Raw genomic sequence first — 22,753 nt, forward strand, 5'->3', positions numbered from 1 at the left:
GGTTTTGTGCTTGACAAATTAACCACTAAGTTTATTCCGCATTTGTTCAAGCCTAAACAGCAATTATTTTAAAATGCCTATTCACCCCTTTGTAGGCAACATCCACGATCTTTCAATTTGAAACAATAATAATGCTATAGTTTTTTAATAAACATACTTGGATATCAATGAAGCAAGTTTTGGGACTGGTCTTTTGATATCTGACCGAGTGGACACGGTTGTTCAAGGATCTTCAAAGTGGAAAGATGAAGCTCTTCCTAGATCTTCTGAAAGCAAGAAAATGAGGGACCCTCTAGAGCTGGAACGTGGCTGATTAGATGCCACTGTGTTTCGGCTCTAGATTCATGGAGAAACTTCTTTTTTTGAAAGATCCAGCAAATTGCTGGCTTCAATTAGACTTAGCAGAAAGCAACGGAAGAACAATATGGGAGGATCCGAAGATCAAAGAAAAAAGAAGAAAAACGGCAACCCTATTGGCTGCAGAACAACACTACGCTTACACGGTGGATCGCCCTCCACCCACAAAAGAACAACACAGCTCCGACTCCGGTGAAGAACTACAGAGAAACTAAGACAAGGTTGGCGTCACGGGAGATCGCCGAACAGACCACCTGTCGCCAGTCATCGTACGCCACCGGGGCCCCGCACCGCAGCTCTGACTTCGCAGCAACAGATAGCCAAGGTAAACTCATGGACACGCCGGAGAAGAGCCGACTACCACGACTAATGCCACGCCTCCAACTGCTCATCACCATCATCGTTGCCACAGAAGCCCAACCGAACACGGCCAGCAGCAAGAAACACCTCCCTCCTATCACTGGTCTCCCTGACCGGCAAGAAGCTCCTAGAACGATGCCCCAAGAGGTGCGATGCGCGTCGCCATCATCGCCCGATCCCACGGGTTCAAGGGTTTCCCCCGAGCTTTCTTGCGTAGCGGAGCGAGCAAAGACGCCTCAGCGACGCCTTCTAGAAGGAAGCGACGCTCGCAGGCGTCGCCGTCGCCTGCCCCGGCTCCAAGTCCGGCAGCAAGGTCTTCACCTGGCGCTGTGCCGACAACCACCAACCCGGCCAGTCCACCGCCACAGCCACCCGTCCGGCGGCCACCGGCCCCATGCGCCCCACGTCCACCGAAACCTTCAGATCTGAACGCCGGGGCCCAGATCTACACCATTGCTGCCGGTCCATGCCGGATGGCGGTCAGCCCCATGCGCCCGACGTCCATCGCAGCCACCCGCAGAGTAGGACGCCGGGGTCTGATCTGCCACAGCTCCCGCTGGAGCTCGTATGGAGCGGCGCGGCCGCGCCCAACTCAACCCCGTGTGCTCCAGTATGTGGCACGACGCGTCGCCGCCATCCTCGCCTTCCCGCTCGCGCCTCACACCAGCACCTCGCCAGGCGGAGGAGCTACCCCCGTCGCTTCCACACGCCAGATCCACGCCACGCGCCAGATCCGCGCCCTGCGGCCTGCGCGCCCGCGCCTCCGTGCGCTGCCTCGCCGGCCTGCTGTGCCGTCCCGAGCACGCGCAGCCGCTCGGGCTCCCCCCGGAATCCACCGGCCCGCGCCAGCACCTCCTGACGAAAGGAGGAAGGGGCCCCGTCGCCGCCGCGCTGCCGGCGGTGGCGAGGGGAGGGAGAGGTGGTAGTGGGGTTGCTAGCGGCGGCAGATAGGTTTGCTCCCGAGCCGCCCGCGGGAGCGACATGGGAGCCAGGGAGCGACTGTTGTTTCACTACAAATCCTCTGGAGAAACTCACTACGAGGAGTTGGGAATGGAGGGAGTGCATTGCTTGAGTCTCTAAAGAACAATCGAGCAGTGATGCCGTTCATGTTATCCTCTCAGGCTGAGCCTTTTTTTGGGCCCCAAGTTTTGTTTTGATATCTAGTGTTGTTTTCAAGTTTTTCATTTGTGGGTGTGATGCCAGTATTTCCTATGTTTAGAACTACATTTGTTGTAGCTAGGGGTCGGAGTTTGTGAACTGAATGATGTGTTGCGGTTTCGTTTTGATAATGAAAAGAAACCAAAGGTCTGTCCCCTGTTTATTGGGGAAAAAATGGCATCAAAGAGTGTTTCATACACAGCAAGAAAACAAAAGAAGTGAAGAAAGTTGTTTGATTGGATGGAAACTTTCCTCCAAAACATAGTACGAAAGATTTCTCATGAAAAAACTCCCTAAAGATTCCATTCACGTGAATTAGAGCATCCACATAGGGGGGGAAATGGACTCAAGCCCTCCACAAATCCTATGCAATTTTGTTAATCAATGGGTTCATTCAGTTTTGAGAAAACCAAAACAAAGAAAATAGAAATAGTACATAAATGAGAAAATTCCATATTTAACACTGTTTTAAAATTTGGTTCCTTATTTGACACTGGAAAAGTTTTTCTTCCTTATTTGACACTAGTCCTAAATTTTATTCCCTATACGACACTTTTGTTTATTTTGAGCCTAAATGACACCTGAAAAGACGATTTTGCCCCTCATGTGGTATGTGTGTGCGCACGTGTGTGCTGTTGCGTGTGTGGGTGCGCGCGCACATGTGTGCTGCTGCTGCATGTGTGTGTACATGTGCGCCGTTGCGTGTGTACGTGCACGCGTGTGTGTGCTGTTGCGTGTCTATGTGTTGCCTGCGTGTGTGCTGCTGCTGCGTGTGTGTGCGTGTGTGCTGCGTGCGTGTGTGTTGTTGCGTGTGTGCGTGCGCGTGCATGTGTGTGCGTGTGTGCGCGTGCGTGTTGTTGCGTGTGTGTGCGCATGCGTGTTGTTGCGTGTGTCTTGGTGCATGTGTATGTGTTGCTGCGTGTGTGCTTCTGCCCTCGCACTGGTGCTGCGTGTGTGCGCTATTGCCTCCCACACATATCACATGAGGGGTAAAAGAGTCTTTTTAGATATCATTTAGGCTCAAAATAAACGAAATGTCATATAAGGAATAAAATTTAAAACTTGTGTTAAATAGGAGAAAAAAAATTCAGTGTCAAATAAGAAAGCAGATTTTAAGATAATATTAAATAAGGAATTTTCTCTACATAAATAGAACTGACTGGATGTTGTCAACTCGAGAATTGCCCAGTTTCCTTCCTAATCACGAAAAGAGCATTGACTGGATGTTTTGTCCTCAAAACATTCGAAATGAACAATACTATTAAGGATCTAGGATGCTCATTTCCTATAAACCAAAGCTAAATGATAAGTGCCACACGTTAGGTGTGTGGCACTCCGGCTCACATGTTTTTTGATGACAATTTCAGTCATGTAAGGATGATGAATTGCAGTAACACACGATAAGCTTTTGTCAAAAAATAAACTGAAGCATTGCTATGCTTGCCAACAAAAGTTGCCATCCCGGCGTAACTAAACTTACCATAAGAAATGTTTGAAATTGCCATGTACTCATACCTGAGTGTGTGTGGCACTTAGGGCATCTCCAGCTGTTGGCCCTCCTAGGAGGGGCAAAAAATTGTCCCCTGAGGACGCACCGGCGCTAAACCGCGCACTGGGGGCGTGATGCCCCACAGTCGCGCCCCCACGGGTTTTTAAAATGTTCAAATTTGGCACAAACACAACGCAAACACGGACGAGTTCGTTCAAATTTAAACATATTTTATAAAAAAAAAAACTACCGCGGGCTACCCCTGCCGTCTCCCTCGCCGCCCGCCTCGCCGCCCGCCCACGCGGTTCTACATGCCGAGGAGGCTGTAGAACCGTGTGTAGTCATCGCCGCCGCCGTCGTCGTCGTCGCCCCCGCCTACGCCTCCGCCGTCCCTGCTGCATCCCACCCCCGGTTGGCGCGGCGGGTTGGACAGTCCGGGGGCGTCGTCGTCGTCGCTATCGAGGACGATGACACCGTCCTCGTCCTCGCGCCCACGTTTGCGGGCGGCGATCTCCTCCAGGGTCCGGCGCTGCCGGACCATCTCCTCGCGCACGTAGTCGTCGCGCGACCACCGCATGGCGTCCTCGTCAGAGAAGCCGCGCCGGGCTATCTCCACGTACTCCGGGGGGAGGCTGGACTCCACCTTGGGCTCAACGAGGGCGCCGGAGCTGCGGGTACGCATGCTGACAGGCGTGTCCTGGGGCTCTGGCTTGACGGGGCGGAGGTGGAGGCAGGGAGAGCCGCCGGAGCTGCGGGTATGCGCGCTAACAGGCGTGTCCTGGGGCTCCGACTTGACGGGGCGGAGGTGGAGGCAGGGAGAGCCGCCGGGCGAGGAGGAGGACGCCCCGGTCTCCATGCGCCTCGGCGTCCAGGAGCTTCCCCGGCGACGTGAGAAGGGCGGGGGAGCGGGGTACTCGAGGCGCGGCATGTTGCCGCCCTCGATGTACTCGAGAACGGCCTCCAACGTGCGGCCGGGCACGCCCCACCACCGGCGCCGGCCATCGGAGTTGAGCCTGCCGGAGGGCACGACGCCGTTGGTGGCCTCGAGCTGCTCGGCGTGACGGCGGCGGAAGTAGGGCTCCCAGAGCGGGCTGTCGGGGACGTACCGTGGCCCCTCCCTCGCCGCCAGCGGCAGGGACGAGCGGATGCGTGCGATCTCCGCACGCCGCGTCGCCCCGGTGGGTGGTGGTGGCACCGGCACGCCGCCGGCGTTGATCCTCCAAGCCCCGGGCACCCGCATGTCCGGCGGGACCGGGTACTCGGCCTCGAAAAGAAGGCGAGCCTTGTCCTCGTGCAGATGACGGCGTCCGAATCCGTTCGCCGCCGCGCCGTCGCCTAGGAAACGCTCGGCCATGCTTTCTCAACTGATGACGGCGAGAGGAGAAAAGGGGAAGAAATGAGCGCGTCGTCGGTGGATGATCGGGGTGAGTCTCTCCGGCGCGCTTGCAGTCGGCTTTTATAGGCGGAGACGCCGCGTGGTAGGCTTGGCCGGCGCGTTGCGCGTGGTGTGATTGCGTGGCGGCCGAGGGACACGCCGCCCAGCCTTCACTGCGCCGCCCGTGAGACATCAATGGAGGCTGACCGGCGCGGCAGCGCGGGGCAGCTTTGGCATTGATTCACCGCAGGAAACGAGGCGATGAGGACGACGAAGGGGCGAGAAGAGGGTAGAGTCGCTGACGCGGCGGGCCCGCGGCTCTTCGCGCCAAAAACGATTCGCCCGGCGCCCCCGAGCGACCCCCAGCGCGTCGGGTTTGGGTTGGGTCCGCCGACGCCAATTTCAGCTCGAGCCGGCGAAAACTGGGCTCTTAGGGCGCGACTGGGCTAATTTTTTGGCGTCGGCGAACGAAAAAACGCCTGAGAGGCCTTTTTAGGAACGCGGCTGAAGATGCCCTTATCAAGATCCAAACCAAATGCGTCTACAAGAAACTTTGTTCTGAAATCCTCGTACCTTAGTTTTTTCCATTAAAATTTTCCAAACCGAACGAGCCCAAAGAGTTCAGTCCTGGCTATAGACAGATAAAATGGGTCCACACGACCAATTATCCAACCAAGTGCCGACATCGATGATAATCACTTCGCAAAAACAAAAAGAAATGGAACAACAAGACTAAATTCTCCCAAGAATACACGGAGCGGCCAGATAACACGTAGACCAGCTTTCCACCGGCAAATTCCCTGTCCCATATCATGGCTTTCTCCAAACAAAAAATGTCTCGACGTGGTCCTTTTGCTGTTCTCTGAGTAATATCTAGATATCCTGTCCACATCCACATCAACTAATCGGAAATCTTTGCGCTAAAAGGAATTACCCTTTGCCGAGGGCACCCGTGGACCGAGCTTTTGCTTTACGGAAGCAGCGGTGGGAGGGAGGGATCACCTTCACCCACGAGATATTTCTTCGTCTCTTGTTTTGGCCGCTACGCTACGGTCCGGTCTCGCCTTATCTACTCTGGCAAGGACGGGATAGGTCGTGCGTGCGTGCGTGCATCTCGCCGGCCGCCGATGCGTCAGCTCCGTCAGGTACCACTGTATCTGCCTGTCAACGGCTATCAATCTTTCACGTGATGACAACAGCAGAATTCCGTGGGATGCGCTGGGAGACGCGGGAAGATAAACATCTTTGAAGCGGTGCGGCACTGGCACTCTGCCAGGTGTTTGACCACCGGGCTCCGGTCTAGGGCGTGGGCGTGGGCGTGCCCCGTCTCCGAGGGGAGGGACTGCGCGGATGGATCCGGCGCGTGTACACCGAAGGCGGCTTTAAGAGTATATCCAGCCGTTAGACCCCTCACGCGGCGATTTTACGTGTCTTTGGACGAGCCGGCGTTTAAATTGGCCTGGGGCGAGCGGATTCCCAGCGGCTCGCTTCAAGGTTGTTCCGGACATGTTTTTTTTTAAAGTTGAATTCGGCGAAGTTTGGCAAAATTCGGCAAACTTGATATTCATATTAAACATGTTCGGCGTTTTACATAAATTATTTAAAAAACTAATCTATGGGGCGAAGAACTCGATCAGCGCGGCGAAGTCGCCGACGTCGCCGCTGTCCTCGTTGGCGGCGGCGGCCTTCTCCTTCTTGATGGCGCGGCCGCCCCTGCTGGACCCCTGCCCAGCGTCTCCCTGGCGGACAAGCGGTGGCGGCGCGTCGTCGTCGTCGATGTCGTCGAGGACGACGATGCCTCCCTCGTCCCGGCCACGACGACGAGTTTCGAACCGCGCGAGGGCGGCGCGCTGGCGCTCCCTCTCCGTCTGCACCCAGTCGTCGCGTGCCCATTTGAGGGCCGCTTCGTCGTCGAGCACCTCCTCCTTGACGCCGCTGGCGAGCCCGGGCTCCGTCTTCACGGCGGGGACCCCTGGCTCCGTCTTCGGCTTGACTAGTCGGGGAGGAGCCGAGGACGAGGCGCGGCCGTCGCCTTCGTTGATGACGATGTCGGCCGAGCGGCTGCGCCGGTCGAGCGGGGTCTCCGCTACAGGCTCGGCCTTGACGCCGAACACCGCCGGAGAGCTGGAGGAGTAGGAGGAGGAACGGGACGAGGAGGACGAACCGAAGGCAAACCTCCTTGGCATCCATTGCCCGGCGCCGCGGCGGGGCGCCGGCCGGTCCACGAGGGTATGCGAGCGGCGGATTGTTGCCGCCCTCGAGGTGCGCGAGAACCTCGCCGAGCGTCCGGCCGGGGACGGACCATCACAGGTGTCGCCCCTCGCTGTTCCATCGGTCGCCCACCACCACCGGTGCCCCGTTGGTGGAGGTGAGGCGTTGCTCCTGGCGGCGCTGGAAGTACGCCACCCACGCCTCGTGGTTGTCAGTGGCGTACTGCGGGAAGGCGCGCTGCTCCTCGGTCAGCGACGACCGAACGCGGTCGACCTCGCCGGCGAAGAGATCGGGGCGCGCGACGACGTCCGACAGGGGGGATGGGGACGCCTCCGGCGCTGAGCCTCCATCCTGTCGGCCCAACGCGCATGTGTGGAGGCGCCGGAATGTTCGCCTCGGAAAGCATGTACGCCTCCCACGTTTGCAGCGAGCGGCGGCCGAAGCCGCTGGCCGCTGCTCCGTCGCCGGGGAACCTCTCGCACATTGTCGTGGTGGATGGGGTTGGGAGAGAGGAGAGGATCGTTGGCGATGTAGAGAGACAACAGATGTTCGTTAGCGGAGAGAGAGAGAGCACGGCGTATGTGGCCAACGGCGGGGTGAGGGCGCTTTTTATAGCCGGGGGGGGGGGGGGGGGGGGGGGGGGGGGGGGGGGGGCGCCGCGCCGCCCGTGAAGAGCCGCCTCGTGAGGAATCAATGGAAGGCTGACCGGCGGCAAACTTGGCATTGATTCCCCGCAGGAAAACGAGGCGTTCGCAGGACGACGAGGCGAGTATCGCTGACTCGGCGGGCCCGTGACTCTTTCGCGCCAAAACCATTTCACCCGGCGCCCCCGAGCGCCCCCCAGCGCGTCGGGTTCGGCCTGGGTCCGCCGGCGCCAAATTCGGCCCGAGCCGGCGAAAATTGGGCTTCTGGGGCGCGACTGGGCCGATTTTTGTGCGCCGGCGCAAAAAAACACCTGGAGAGGGTGTGTTGCGGGCTCGGCTGGAGATGCTCTAAAGGATAAAACTTGTCATCTCGACTAGGGTTGAGGACAAGCGGCTCTTTATTTCAAGCCATGTGTTTAACTCCAACGCGAATCATTAAATCGCCCGAATGGTGGACAGTTTTAGTCATTCAACGGCGGTCATCAAATTTGTTTGGATAGGTTCACGCGTTCGTAATCCCTCGAACCGATACCAAGCTGGAACAGATTTGCGGAGAGTCTAGACGTCCGCCATGTCGGACTCCCACAACGCAAACCCATCGAAAACCCACACTCCTGCTGCATCTGCTCCACCTTGACCGCATTCACTTCAATATGCCAGCATCCCGCATACCCACATTCATCGCGACGTGGATCGAAAAGCCTCCTCTGAGGCAAATCGTCCTCTCAGAGTCTTATACCCGATCCCGGCGAGTCTCGCAGGGGTATTCCCTTGGGTATGGCGTCTCGCTTGCGATGGTGTCCTCCTCAGATGCAAACTCAGCGATTAGCGGCGGTGGCGGCGGCAGCAGATCCCGATCTGGAGAACTTTTTCGACCAACTGGATCTCAATGATGAGGAAGTTGATGATGTGGAGATAGATGAAGAGGACCCGGAGATCTAGGAAAGCATTCGTTGGTTAGCCCTAGCTAGGGTTCATACCAACAAAACTTTCTCCCCGTCAGCCTTTTACAAGAAGATGAGGGCGGCTTGGAACCACACGCGAAGTGTTAGATTTCGGCCGGTCGGGCCGAACAGATTCATCGTCCAGGACTCGTTCTTGGGGGACTGGGAACGGATCATGAAGCAAGGTCCATGGTTATTCCGCAACATGGCGGTGCCGCTGTGCACGTATGATGGATTCAGTCGGGCTGAAGACGTGGTGTTTGATCACATGCTAATATGGCTTCAGATTCATAAGCTCTGGGATCCCTATTGCAATGAACATATTGTTGAGAAGCTGTTGAAGGGTGCTGGGAAGATCTTGGAGATGTGGCTGAATGGGAACACGAGAGGTGACTATGTGAGGGTTAGGGTGAATCACAACATCAATCACCCCCTTAATAAGTTCGTTTGTATTGCGCGAGCAAGGGAGTGTCAGGTGTACCTTGTTCAATATGAAAAATTAGCTTGTTTCTGCAAGGTGTGTGGGCTGATAGTCCATGATCATAAGGAGTGTGGTCTATGTATACATGATAAGAAATAGATGAAGTATGGGGACTGGTTGTATGCGGAGGGGCCGTCCAGGCCAAGACAAGGCGCTGCTACGAGCAGGCAACCTAGCCCCCGTCCCTTGGGTAAGGCGGGGAGCCTGCCAGCTCCTTCTGTTCCAAGGGAGGAGAGGACTGACCCGGAAACCCTAGACACGGCGACAAGCCCTCTGAAGCAGGTCACTGCCAAAATGGATGTGGACAAGGATGCAAGAAAACATCTGAATATGGATGTCGTTGAAGCAGGGATCAGCAACGCTCCTGGAGCTCCTAAAGCGGTGCTGGCTCTCACCGATGGGAGTGGGGTGGATGCTCGAGAGAACAACTCGCCAGCGAGCAGTGACTCAAGCAACAAGCAGCTGAAAATTTCGAAGACAGTGACAATAATGAGATGTTGGCGGCCTCCCTCGAGGAGGACCGTTGGACGCAATGAATATTTTGTCTTGGAACTGTCGGGGGGGGGGGGCACCGGACAGTTCATGAGGTTTTGGCCCTCTCAAAAGCTAATAACCCCAAGCTAGTCTTTCTCTGTGAGACTAGGCAGGATTCAGCGAAGGTGGAGAAGTTGAAGTGGCGACTCGACTTAAAGGGCTTCCATGGTGTCAGTAGCGATGGGCGGAGTGGCGGACTAGCTTTGTTTTGGGATGAGTCTCTCTCAGTTACGGTGCTCGAATCTTGCAATAGCTTCATTGATGTTCGTGTTCAGGATGGAGGCTCCGGTGTTTTATGGAGAGGCACCTTTGTATATGGGGAGCCGAGAGTGCACTAGTAGAAAAAGGCCCATTTGTCCCGGTTCCAGAACCGGGACTATAGGGTCGGTACTAAAGCATGTATGACTATATTCGGAATACATGCCTACATTACATTGATGAATTGGAACTAGTTCCGTGTCACCCTATGTTATAACCGTTGCATGATGAATGCCATCCGACATAATTATCCATCATTGATCCATTGCCTACGAGCTTTTCACATATTGATCTTTTCTCCGTTACTTTTCCATTGCCACTGTTACGATTGCTACCAAATTGATGTTGTTACTTCTGCCACCGTTACCGTTATTTCCATACTACTTTGCTACTAAATACTTTGTTGCAGATATTAAGTCTTTTAAGTGTGGTTGAATTGACAACTCAGCTGCTAATACTCAAGAATATTCTTTGGCTCCCCTTGTGTCGAATCAATAAATTTGGGTTGAATACTCTACCCTCGAAAACCGTTGCGATCCCCTATACTTGTGGGTTATCAAGACCAGCTCCTCATCCGGCTGCTCCGCCTTGTCCTCCTCCGGCTCTGCCACCTCCATCGAAGCCGGCCGCTTATCCTCTTCCTCACCTCCTCCGGCTTAGGTGAGCCCGGAGGCAGGCCGACATCGATGCGGGCAGCGCGCCTCGCCCAGATCTCCTCCTCAATCTGGAACCTGCGCTCCTGCATGAACATAGCATATGTGGTCTTCTTTTGCCAAGCCATGGCAAAGCCGGAGGGCGTGGGAAGAGCGGCAGAGCAGGAGAGAGGTGGATGGGCTTGGGCTGGCGGCGTGAAAAGGGTGGAGGTGGATGTGGCTGGGGTTGGAGGACGCCAGCTGGCTTAAATGGCCGGATTTGGCCTCGGGCGGCGAGCCAGAGCGGCGCCACGCGACATTCACACCCCCATTGGAGGAGACGTCCGTCAAACCGCCGGGTTTTTCCGGGCGATTCTATGTGGGACCCATCATCAGTCCAACGTGCTGGACGCGCCCGGGCACGTCCATATCCGCCTTATATTTAGGGTAGATATGAGAGATGCTAGTCAGTCCGGACGTTTGAGGTCTGTTTTATGTGCCCGTCTGGGCCCAGATTATTAAAGGAGATTTGGGGTGCCCGACTGTAGATGCTCTAAGGCATGCAACTCCGATGATGCATGTTGCCTCATTTTCGACTGAGTTGGCTTGTACATCTAGTTGTCACTAGAATGTTTTGGGAACAATCAGACGGAACAAATTGTCTCGGCCTGGCATGATTATTCTGTTGTCAACTCTAGATTACCTCCTGATGTGTCTTCGTCGGATCTCACATGATTTGGCCAGTGCTGGTTTTTTGGTGAATATGTTTGGATCCAGTCTTCATTCGTTTTGTTTTGAGTGTCTAGTGGTTTGATACTTCTGATCTATGACTTTTTTCATCGAGGATGGTTGTTGGTGCGCTGGTTCAACGTGACGGCGACTTTCGATTGTCTAATACAATACGATTTGTCCGGCTTCAGTGAGGGAGGTCGATGACGTCGGCATGCCTTCGGCTCGCTCCAGTGTTTGTAGTTCTTACTAGGTGGTCCACGGATCTGGTTGTAATTTTAATAAATTTGGTGTTCTTTGTACTATTATGATTAAAGATGAACAGATTGAAAGTTTTTCACGCAAAAATCCTAGAAACCAAGTGAACCATTCGGTCAACAACAATTTCTACTTTTGTAAATGCCTTAACCAGATAGTAAAGTGCCTTAATTCTCGAGGGACTGCCGAAAATCGGCGGGGCTTCGCTCCACAAGCAGAAAGTTTTTGAACATTGCGATTCTGCTTAAAAACCATTGTGTTCACGTCTCAGAAGAAGAAAAACGTCGCGACTTCCTTGGATGGTTTCGCCGTAGAGATAACGCCAACGCCATGATCATTCGTCGCAGCCTGGCATTGCACGACGGCCTCGGCTCTACCCAGCATAACAATTCAATTCAGCTAGTCCAAAGCAAGACCGAGCTTGACCATACTGATACCAACACCATTCAGGAAAAGTTGATGCTCGTCATGTCCTCCTGCCGTGCTCGGCATACGCAGAAGCCCGAAACCACGATGCACAAAACACCGGAACAAATTAACTGAAACAGTATGGCGATCACAGAGCCAAACAAACTATCGCCGTTCATTGGCTACCCCAATTCGTATCATGCGCGTGCGTGCAGGACTGCAGAGGTTCCATCAAACCTTCAGGCAAGAACACACGCAAACACCAAGGCAGGAACACTCAGGAATCAAATCACAAAGACGGACCCCAGAGAAAAATTTGAGCGGTGAAGCTCTTTTTACAGTTTCAAAGAATTCAAGCGTTCTCTCAACAAATATACAGAAGAAGAAAAAAATCCCGTCTCGCAATTAAGAAATTGGACATACGAGCCCCCGTCGAATCAGCAAGGCTGGCAAGAGCAGAACCTAGTCCAACAAATCTGAATCCTAGTAATAAGCTGTGAGGCTCACATGATATTTCGATGCACCCAATCGCATCCGATCAGCATCCATGGCTGCCCCCACGAGGTACAGAATCTTTATATCACCAATTCATGGAGCCATGCATCATATAATTGAGACAGGTAGGGCACGGGGAACCGGCCAGCTGGTGACAAGCGTCAGGTTTGGGGCAACTTTAATGATGAAACGATTGTACCATAGTACATAATCCAATGATCAGGGAGCACGGCAGTTTTCTCCCTTGAGCAACAACATCCATCCATGCATGCCTGATTTGAAGACCTGAAAACAGATACGGCAAAATGATCAGGTGCCAGTCCTCCCACTTAGGCAAATAACAAAGAGGCAGATGATGCAGTATTACTAGTTCATTTTAGGCTTTTCTTGACTGTCTAGCACTTTAAAAATATTAGTATTGTAGATCAGTGCTTTTGTACACCAAATATGCCTATGGAAATAGAGCCACAAGAACTACTAAACCTTGATGACCGAGGCGGGAAAAGATAAATGACGCGGTCCAGATAGTTAGTACTCTATAGGAACTACAGGCAAGAGCTTCCAGGAAGCTTGTAGATTATAGCGTTTTTGATGACCACAATCTATGTGGACCTAGATCTAGGGCAGAGGCAAATAAAAGGTCCAGCAACACCATAAATAGGTCAGGAAACCAAAGGATGTACACCCAATACTCTACTGAAAGGAACAATGTAAGATAAGCGGTAACACTGAACGACAAAAAAATAGTGATCTAAACGCTCTTATATTTCTTTACGGAGGGAGTACCAATCAGTACAAAATAAGATTGGCAGCAACCGTTTCCCACCCCTCAAAAGGAAAACAAGTAAGCTATGGTGCTACGAAGGAAAATGACCACCAGAGAGGCGAAGAGAGAACAACTATTCCAAATACTGGTCATGTTCAATGATACTGGTACTAGCATACAAGCCAGAGTTTAAATTTAGACAGACAGAACTGCTGTCATGTAAAACAAGGTGACAGCATACACGAGCTTCCAATTCTGAATTGCCTTAATCAGACTAGGGCAACAGATGGTCAGAAATAGAAACCTGAAAGCGAGAGAAGCAGGGACATCCGGACATGACTATACTAAGATCTGCAAAGCAGAATAGACAAACTCATGGAAGCATGCCCAACCAATTAAAAACCTGCCATGACTGTACTAACCAGTTAGACATAACCAAAGCATCTTCATCAACTCCATATAACCTATAACTGCACTTAAGACACTGCATAGAACCTGGCTGTCTTCAACAGTTAAAACAGTAATCTGGACGGCATGAACCTAGCTTTTCACCGGTCAACCAGGAAACCAGGACATATAACAATACAAACAGCGATTCTGAAAGAAACCTGATTCTGACTAAGATGACTCATACAGAAACACACTACAGAGACATGAAACTAGAGTTGCTGCTACCAACACCATTCCAGATTTATATCCTTCCTAAAAGGCATGTTATTAAGCGAGGCATTGATTTGAAACGCCATTACAGCACCAATGCGCTAAGCGCGTCCAGTTGATACTTGCCACGTCAGCTCATGTTGTTACGATCACAAGCATGCATGGCTGCCCGCCCAATCGCACGGCGCACAGGCCATCATGCCATAAACACATCACCTCATGTTCGCTCGTTATATATAACACACTGATATTATGGGAAGATGTCTACCGCAATAAAATATCTCCACTAATATAAAAAGCACCAGCCCTGGCTGATCCAAAACATCCTAACCGCTCAACCATCCGCGTATGGCGGTTCAGATTGATTCCATGTTTTGCGCAGCATCACACACCCAATACCTTAGACTTGTTACAATTTACCCACCACTGCCACTGGTTATAAGGCTCTCCCCACCACTGCCTTCTTCTCAATCATGCAGACATCCCCTCCCGAACGTGCACCACACGTGTTTGGTTAATAGTACATACGTAACATGAGTATATGATAGGACTACTGGGTAATAAATGAACTGAAGTGCACACATAACATGGGGATCTACTTATTCGATTACAATCATATAGTAAAAGACTAGAACCTCAATGATGGTTAATATGCAAGACAAAAATAATTAAGCTTCAGTTTGCTGGGGTCTAATCATGACCAATCACTTATGCTTGCTACAAACAAACGTATATCCATCTGTTCCCTTAGATGATCATTTCACTGTCAATATTTTGGTCTATTTTATTGAGCCAAACTGTTGTGGTAGCTTCATCATAGGAAAATACCGATTTCACGGCCATTGCTAGGAAAAAAGAAATGGGGAGTCTCATTATTTGGCGCTGGTGTATAATTGGCAGCATGGCACAATAATTTGAAATGGAATGTAATTAGTTTTAGGGTTTCGTTATAACGCAACAATCACATCCAGCTACCTACGTGTGTGATGCAGTGTGAATGAGCGATGCTAAGGACCTGTAAGAAGTATGAGAACATATACTAAAAGCTGGAAGTAACACATGCCTTAGAATCTATGGAGCACGCACCTCGGGAAGATTATAATCATGGTTGACTTCATTATGTCCAAAAGTAACAACTCCAATTTTTCAGTATTCCAACTCACACGATTCCTAATTTGTCAGGCTGGAGGATTAGACTGCACTAAGTTGCCAGAGTTACTGCTTTGCAGACCACCGTTCATCCAGGCAATGCTGCTGATTTCAGATACCAACGAAGCAAAACTACTGCTCAAAATTGGAGGATGGTCTATAAACTCTTTAAACTCAGGTCCCAACAATGAGTTGTTACGAGGTTGCTCTTCAGCGCTGCAGCAACCATGGCCACATTTGTTTGGTACATCAGCAGCAAAGCATGTAGTATCAGCAAACTTGGAGACCGCAATTTCAGGCGTCAAAGCCTGAATGGTTGGAACAAACTTGGTAGAGCTCGACATTTCCATTTGCATCTGTTGAGCAGGTCCTAGACTGTATGGTCTGAAAGCACCAACCGTAGCCACTGGTCGCACCGGGTAGGATCGATCAACAGCTTCAGTGCTACAATTGTTAATATCTCTGATTTGCAATGCCCCAGCAGAGGTTTCAGATACTGTTTGCACAGGAGCTTCCTTTACTTCCATAACACTGAAGGAACTAGGACCCGACAATGGCCACCGTTCTTCTGAAACTGCCCTGGACATCTCTCTCATAGGTTGCTCTGCAGAAGCACTTCGTGTGCACCGGGTACCAGTGCAGTACCGACGCCTCAGAGTAGAATTCCAGTGATTCTTGATTGCATTGTCGGTTCTCCCAACCAAAAGTTTCGCGATAGATGCCCATTTGTTCCCATGAATCGCATGAGCAGATATTATCATTTGGTCCTCCTCCTCTGCATCCAAATTATCACAGATTTAGCAAGCAAGTAGGAGAGATGTGCTACATAACATCTACGATCAATTAAGCGCATAATGCATTATGTATCATGTCCATAATTCTAACAACAAACCAATAATGCGCCTTACACGTTGCATTATAAACAAAATTGGCACCTGACTACATACTCCACAGGAAATGGGGCACAAATAGCAGTAGATGGATGAAAAGAGCAGGTACCAGTGAATGGCTTGCGCTTGAGTTGAGGATCGAGCTGGTTGCACCAGCGGAGGCGGCAGGACTTGCCGGAGCGGCCGGGGATCCCGCGCGCAATGGTCGTCCAGTTCCGCGCCCCGTCCCTCATCACCAGATTGGTCAGCACCGCGTCCTCCTCCGGCGACCACGGCCCCTTCACCCGCTCATCGGCCGCGGCCGAAGCCGCGCCGCCCGCCCCAGATAACGCGCCGGTGACGACCACGTCGTCGTCGTCGTCGTCCCCCGAGAGAGGCGGCGACGAATGGTTCGGTTGGGGCAGGACAGGGGTTTGCGGCTCCGCCGAGGAAGGGGACGACGACGCCGGTTGGTGCGTCTGGGGTTGGGGCGGGGGGTGGACTGGGCCTTGCGTCTCGCCGGCCGCGGTGGATGGGGAGGAGGAGGAGGACGCGATGGGGTGGCGCGGCAGGGGTTGGGGACGGGCCGGGGCGCCCGTCTCGTCGGACGCGGAGGGAGGTGGGGGCGGCGAGGCATGGTGCGGCGGGGGTCGGGGCGGGTCTGGAGCTTCCGGCTCGTCGGCGGCGGGAGCGGAGCTGGAATGGGCGGAGACGGCGGCGGTTGGTGGGCTGGAGGACAGCGGCTGCGGCGAGACGGCGGTTTCGGACGACATCTGTGGTGCGGTGGGAAAACTGAAACTGGTGTTCCGGGAGGGTGCCGTTTTATTCTGTCGTGTGGGGTCCACTGGTTAGTCAACATTTTCTGTTCCGTGTTTCTCTATGGAGAGCTTCGGGGCCGTAAGGTTATTTATATGGGCCAGCGAGACGATTCGGAGCCCATTTAGGCATACACTGTTGGCCCATGCCTTGTACCCCGTAAAAAGACTAGAAACCCTGTTCCATTCCATCGTCTAGAAAAAACTAGATTCTCTAAAAAGATAATCTTGAAAGTTGTTCCATTCGTTCTGTGATCTAATTTTGGGACCTCGATTTGACCGTTTGACTATGATACGTGCAGATCTTGCCTATAATAAAGCAGTAAAGCAAATTCGATAGATCTTATACTATAATAATGGATGTTCTTTTCTCCTCAGTTTTGTTGTTCGCCACCTCTCCTCCTTTTAGGCAATAATGTCAGTTTTATCTTGGCTTTTGTTGTCGGCCATCTCTCCTCTTTTTAGCATTCCTGTCGACGCAACTGATTTCCAAAAAATATGCTATGTTTCTCTTTCCAGTGAGGTCTTTTGGCTCTCGGCCTCCCGTCGACACAACTGATTCAAACCTTTTCAATTTCAAAAAAAAACTGAAACAATTGTACAAGTAAACAAATATGATATGTGTATGTGTGTAAAATTTCAGAATGGGATTACTTGAAATGCGATCTGCATAAAAAAGATAAATTCATGGCCTGTGAGGATGAATAGCATCATGTGTTAAGAACCTCCAAAAAAAAAAATTTCGCACAGCTCTCATTTCAACATATTTCGTCTTGAAATTTAAACACTTGTGCATTATGCCTCCATGTATATCTATATATTTTTAGAATTTTTTGAAATGTAAACATATGAATTTTGATTTTTTTCAAAACCCGACCTACATGGAGCTCGGCCACCAAAAGGGATTTATATCAAGAAGACATGTTACAACAGATACAAATGAAATTTGAAATGTAGGTTTAAGTCTCATCGCACATCCTATTGGAAATCAAATTGTTATTTTTTGAGAGAGGAGGGGGGCACTCGAAGAAGCTTCCGCTTGCGGAGCAGAGTTGTCGTAGAGCTCCGCAGAGGCTAACATGGTCTCCGCGAGCTCTACATTGGTGACCTCCACTTCGAGCGCCCGATTAGCACCATTATGCACGGTATGGTGTCGCTTGGACCTAACATCTTTAGTTGTAGGTATGTGTACAAGGATAGTGCAATGAACTTTACGTAAGCGGGCCTGCCGAGGATAGCAGTGTACCCCAGGCGAAACAACACGACCTAGAAGCACATTGTTTCTAAGCAGAAGTTTTCTTCGTCTCCGAAGATCACTTCCAGGGACATCACTTTTTTGCCTAGTACAAACCCGTGGAAGTCAGGGGGCGAGGGGTTCAGACGGGATTTGGAGATTCCCACCTTTGACAGGGTGTTGAGGAAGATGACGTTGACCCTGCTGCCTCCATCCATAAGGACTTATGGGAGGTCGAAGTCACCGACGATCGGATCTAGCACCAGGGAGGATTTCCCTTGATGAGGGATGTAGTCTGGGTGGTCGGTGCAGTCGAAGGCGATGGTGGAGCTGGACCAGTCTAGGTATTCCACGTGGACATGTGTAATGGCACAAATTGTCGGTCGTGTGAGCTTCTAGGCTAGCCTTGTGTCAGCGACCTAGAAGATCATATGCAGCCGGTCAGGCGGGCAGGCGGGTTGATGAAGATCCAGCCACTCTGAGATTGTACGGGATTGACGTCGCGTCTCGTGCCAAAGGTGATGGTGGGATACGGAGGCACACAACATCGCCATTTAGATATATTAAAACTGAGCACCATCCCAGCCCTCTCAAGCACTCAACATCTTAACCGTTCGTTTTCATGTGCTGGCCGTTCCTGGCCACTGGATCTTCTTGGGATGTTTTTCGCGAGATCGGCTGTCCGAGGGGCAGCTACTCCGGTAGCTTTTTTGGGCCCTTGTGGTTAATTGGGCTCGTATCGGGTTGTTTTGGCCCATTTTCCATGCTCAACAGTCAACCCCGTCCCCCTTCCTCTCGCTCTCTCAGCCCTCAGGGAACGAACAATGCTGGCGGCGGAGGTGACGACTTAACTGGCAGCGGAGGCGCGCGACGACTAGGTTGGAGGAGGCCGCCTCACCGGCAGTGCTCGAATCCACCGCGTCAACCCGACGTCACGAAGCCGCCAACCTCATCCTGCTTGAACGGAGCCGCCCACCTCATCACGCTGGCCGCCCCCTTCCGTGCCGTATAGTCGCCGTTGCTCTCCCCACCAGTAAGTTTCTTCTCCCTCGATGCATTAGGGTTTTGTAACTCGACCAATTGAGGTGCTAAACAATCTGTTTGTCCGGCCGAGGTGCTACAGATAGGAGTAATAAGTTAGGGTTTGTCATATGTTGATTGATTAAGTGGTCCACCCTATTAATCTCATAGTGTAGAATGATCTATCATTTAACTGAATTCTGGATGTTCCAATTTACATGGTTCTTCATTTGATTTTCATGGCGCGCAGCTGCAACTGCCATATCTGGCGAACCCTTGCAATACTATTTGGTCATCACAGAGCTCAAGTCATAGGACCATAGCATGCCATGTTGTGGTTGATGCAGATCTGAGATGACACCGAGGCAACGAGATAGCAGGCGGCATGCCGCTGATGAAGTAAGTAATTGAAACCCAATGAAGGACTCCTGTAAATTTATAGTCCATGTACACATCACGTTGGCAACCTTTTTTTGGAAGAACCACATACAAATGACACATTTTATGTTCATGAGGTTTAGTTAATTCAAATAGATGTTGGTACAGAATTTGGAGTTCTGGCCTTGTTTCAACTCATAACCCAAACAGAAGTTGATTGCTCATTGGATGGATAGTGTTCTTAGATTTTTTGCTTCTGGACTGAACTCTTTCATGAATGGATACATTGGACATCTAAATGAATTTTACAGTCCCTAGATGAAGTCCATATAATTGTTCAGAATTGTTGTTATCCGATAAATAAACTAAAGAATCAATTTCAGTTGTAATCTTAGGCATAGCTATCTCAACTATTGCATGCTATTTTTTTGTTTGAACCAAATATTCGTCACTACTTATTATGGAGCAAAGTAATGACGACGACAATTTTCACAATTTTCTGGAGTTGGAGGCTAAGCCGGTGGACAAAGGTAGTGGAAGACCCGGTTAATGTCGGGGATGTCGGCGGTCCTGTCTCCCTCATCTATTGCATCAGATCCTCCTCTCCTCATTGTCATGATGCTTCAGAACTGTTGTTGGTGAGCTCCTGTGAAATTCCCTCCTAGCTCCCCTACTCTCCTTGAACACTAGGCCTCTAATCATCTGCCCCATTGTACTGGTGGATGAAATCTCAAAGCACTAATTGGACTTTATTTCAACTTTCTCCGTGGATCAGGCCTCTTGCTATTTGTGAATCCTCTCACACCAATTATTGGAAGAGATGGAGACAATTCTGTATAGTTTGACCATGACCCGAAGAGGTAAACTTATTAGATAGGCTGTTCTGTATGTGAAGACACTAGAACATGAATGCACATGTTGCTGCGCCCGTTTATCGTGTCAATAGAACAATGCAAATATTTGAGTATAGTTGAACGACACAGATATGTGAAAAGGACATGGTTTGGGTTACACTGCTTGTTCAAAGTTAGTTTTATATATAAATTTGTGTAAAAAAATTAGACAGTATTGCATCAATCATTCCCCATGTGTTTGGTGAGCTGACATAAATTCTTAATGTGTAACATCCAAAATAATTAGGATTGCATCGAATATAAATGGATTAAGCCACACAAATATATATGGTCTAATATTAATGCGGGTATAGTTGGATTGGATTGGATGGAGCTGCTGGAAATACCATCAAGGAATAGTTAAACAGATGTTAGAATCATCATCGAAAGTAAAATAAATAAATTTTAAGTAGAAGAATCTAGCAAGTAGCAAATATGCTTCAAACTATCTGATTATAGTATATAAGAATGTTCCTTTTGCATTTGCAGACCAAGAATGATGGCGTAGCAGTCCCAGAAATAAAAGTTTCTCCATCAGCCCTGTTCTTTGCTTCAATTGTGATTCTGGAACTGAAGCTTCATCACCATCATTCTGTCGTTGGTCACATGACTGAATGATTCGATGGGGCAGGGAATTTTCATTTGCGTTGAGCGGACATAGAATGTGAACGACATAAATTTCACTGGCTCAAAGATACAAGGGAGAATGCTAATAGTCTGGTTATATTTTAAATCAGCTTTTTAGTGAGTTTTTATCATGGTCGGTTATTATAGTAACCAGAAAACACACGTCGGTCCAGTGAATGGAAAGGCCACAAAAATAGGCTTCTGGAGCAGTAGTCATTCCACGTCAGCCTGCCTGGCTCAAGCACACAAAGAAGCCAATAAAAATGGTGACCACCTGAGAGATGTTAGTTCTCAGTTGTCATGCACAGGCCTCTCGTACACAGTTTGTTTTGTGGCCAGTCAATGACAGAACAGCCAGATCAGTTTTGGTAGCAGCAACCCTTTTAATTTTGCAGACCATGACACGCGATGGGACCCTAAAATGGTGTCATGATACTTGGTACAACGACCAGCCAATCTCGGGCGTCCAAAGCCGCGATCTGGCGGCTGAGGACACAAGTCACTTTGGTAAATTATGTATGTCAAGACATTGCACAGTTCTGTATGTCAAGACATTGCACAACTTTTGTGTAGGGAAGGTGTTTGAAGATGTAAGCGATTGCTGCCTCACTTGTTGGTGTTTATCTGTTTTGGTTAGTATTTGGGGGGTTAAATTCCAATGTTTATATGCATCTTGTCTGATACTCAGACTCCCCTTTTCATATAACTACATCCCATTTTTATTCCAATTTTTATGTATGCATCTTGTCTGATTCTCTGAATCCCATTTTTATTCCCCTTTTCATATAACTACATCCTAGCACCAATGAATGCCATCCAAAGTGCATTCCTCTTAGGTTTATTCCTTGAAAGATTAACTTGAATTGTCCACTTCACTTTCTTAGACAGGTAATTGAATTTCCATTCTGCTCCATACTTCCAACTTGCAAGATATGGTCCTCTGGTTGGTATGGACATTTGGAAATGTGAGGTGAATAACTTTCCATGTAGATGTTATACTCTTTTACATTGTGTACATGATATGTAAGCATATACTTATGTTAAAATAGATATTTGTATTGATTCCTGCCTTCTTGTCTTCAATACTATTTGTAGTTTGTTTGATAGAATTATTTAAGCTATGTTGGTCAACCCCAGACTTTTTTTTGAAACATTGAATATTTTTTACATGATATACCTAATGGTTAAGTTATTTGGTCACGAGCTACGTGTTGATGCCTTAATGTTTAGGTTGAATTTCTCTTCTCTTAAGAACTGAGCGCCAACATGCTACATGTATATGAAATAAATTTAGTGCTGCTTTTTTTGACATGTAGAATACTGATTGTTTTCCTTCATCTATTGCAGAATAGAAAAAGAAGCTACCTTTGATAGATTTATCATATTGCATCAAGATACTTGAATGATGCAGATTCTGATGATGAGACCAAACTATCTACTACTTCCCATCCCATAAGCATCTTGAAAGCATTTTGATATCAACTGCTGCTAGCTACATATTTCTCATATGATGGTATGCACGAGGGATCGGTCGATGTGTTCACATCCCAAAAACAATTGATGCGGTGGACTGCATTAGATCCTATGTAACAAATTACTACCCTCCGTACACTATTGTAAGATCTTCTAACTTTCTGAATTGGATGTTTATAAATGTGTTTTAATGGGTTTGTTAACTCATTTCAGTCTATATTTAGTCCATATTAAAATATCAAAAACATCTTATAATAGTGAATCGAGAGAGTATTGTTAATGTTGGTCATTTGATTGACTATAGATTACATGGCAATGTGTCATTGCCATATTATTATCCTTGCTCTGGTGTGGCCAATCAAGTTGCTGGTCTTTGCGGTGACTAGCCTAAATTTGGAGCATATTGGACCTCCTTCATGGCATCATATATTTACACGATTCCTATAATTACATTGAACCAATAAACGGGCGCAGCAACGCGCGCCATCAATGATCTAGTGCTAGTTGAAGTGGAACACAAGGCCCCTAAAGTGCAT

The 22,753-nt window shown here is 49.8% G+C and overlaps 1 protein-coding gene and 2 long non-coding RNA genes across 5 annotated transcripts; 2 read left to right on the top strand and 1 right to left on the bottom strand.

The window, feature by feature from the left end:
• Positions 1-12,120: 12,120 nt before the first annotated feature.
• LOC125545299 (transcription factor MYB1-like) lies at positions 12,121-16,573 on the bottom strand. The gene is made up of 3 exons (XM_048709200.1): positions 15,908-16,573; positions 14,846-15,683; positions 12,121-12,618 (listed from the first exon to the last, which is right to left on the bottom strand). Exons 1-2 carry the CDS (start codon positions 16,548-16,550, stop codon positions 14,938-14,940), a joined length of 1,389 nt encoding a protein of 462 aa, XP_048565157.1. The 5' UTR covers positions 16,551-16,573; the 3' UTR covers positions 12,121-12,618; positions 14,846-14,937.
• A 2,027-nt stretch (positions 16,574-18,600) lies between these two features.
• On the top strand, positions 18,601-21,015 carry LOC125545300. 3 transcript variants are annotated; one of them, XR_007299984.1, is made up of 5 exons: positions 18,601-18,859; positions 19,097-19,245; positions 19,691-19,862; positions 20,000-20,084; positions 20,607-21,015. It is a non-coding gene; the product is annotated as an uncharacterized LOC125545300 (long non-coding RNA). The 3 variants fall into 3 exon arrangements; XR_007299982.1 differs by having other exon boundaries at positions 19,696-19,862; XR_007299983.1 differs by having other exon boundaries at positions 19,730-19,862.
• A 12-nt stretch (positions 21,016-21,027) lies between these two features.
• Positions 21,028-22,432, top strand: LOC125545301. The gene is made up of 2 exons (XR_007299985.1): positions 21,028-21,714; positions 22,092-22,432. It is a non-coding gene; the product is annotated as an uncharacterized LOC125545301 (long non-coding RNA).
• The last annotated feature ends 321 nt before the right edge of the window (positions 22,433-22,753 follow it).

The sequence above is a fragment of the Triticum urartu genome, chromosome 3 (genome assembly GCF_003073215.2).
Source record: "Triticum urartu cultivar G1812 chromosome 3, Tu2.1, whole genome shotgun sequence".
Taxonomy (NCBI): Eukaryota; Viridiplantae; Streptophyta; class Magnoliopsida; order Poales; family Poaceae; genus Triticum; species Triticum urartu.

What these genes read in the sequence shown, in the direction of transcription:
- LOC125545299 (XM_048709200.1), bottom strand. Translation starts at nt 16,550, where the DNA reads ATGTCGTCCGAAACCGCCGTCTCGCCGCAGCCGCTGTCCTCCAGCCCA. An exon ending in CAAGCGCAAGCCATTCACTG is followed by an intron (nt 15,684 to 15,907) that starts GTACCTGCTCTT and finishes ATTTGGATGCAG; the next exon opens with AGGAGGAGGACCAAATGATA.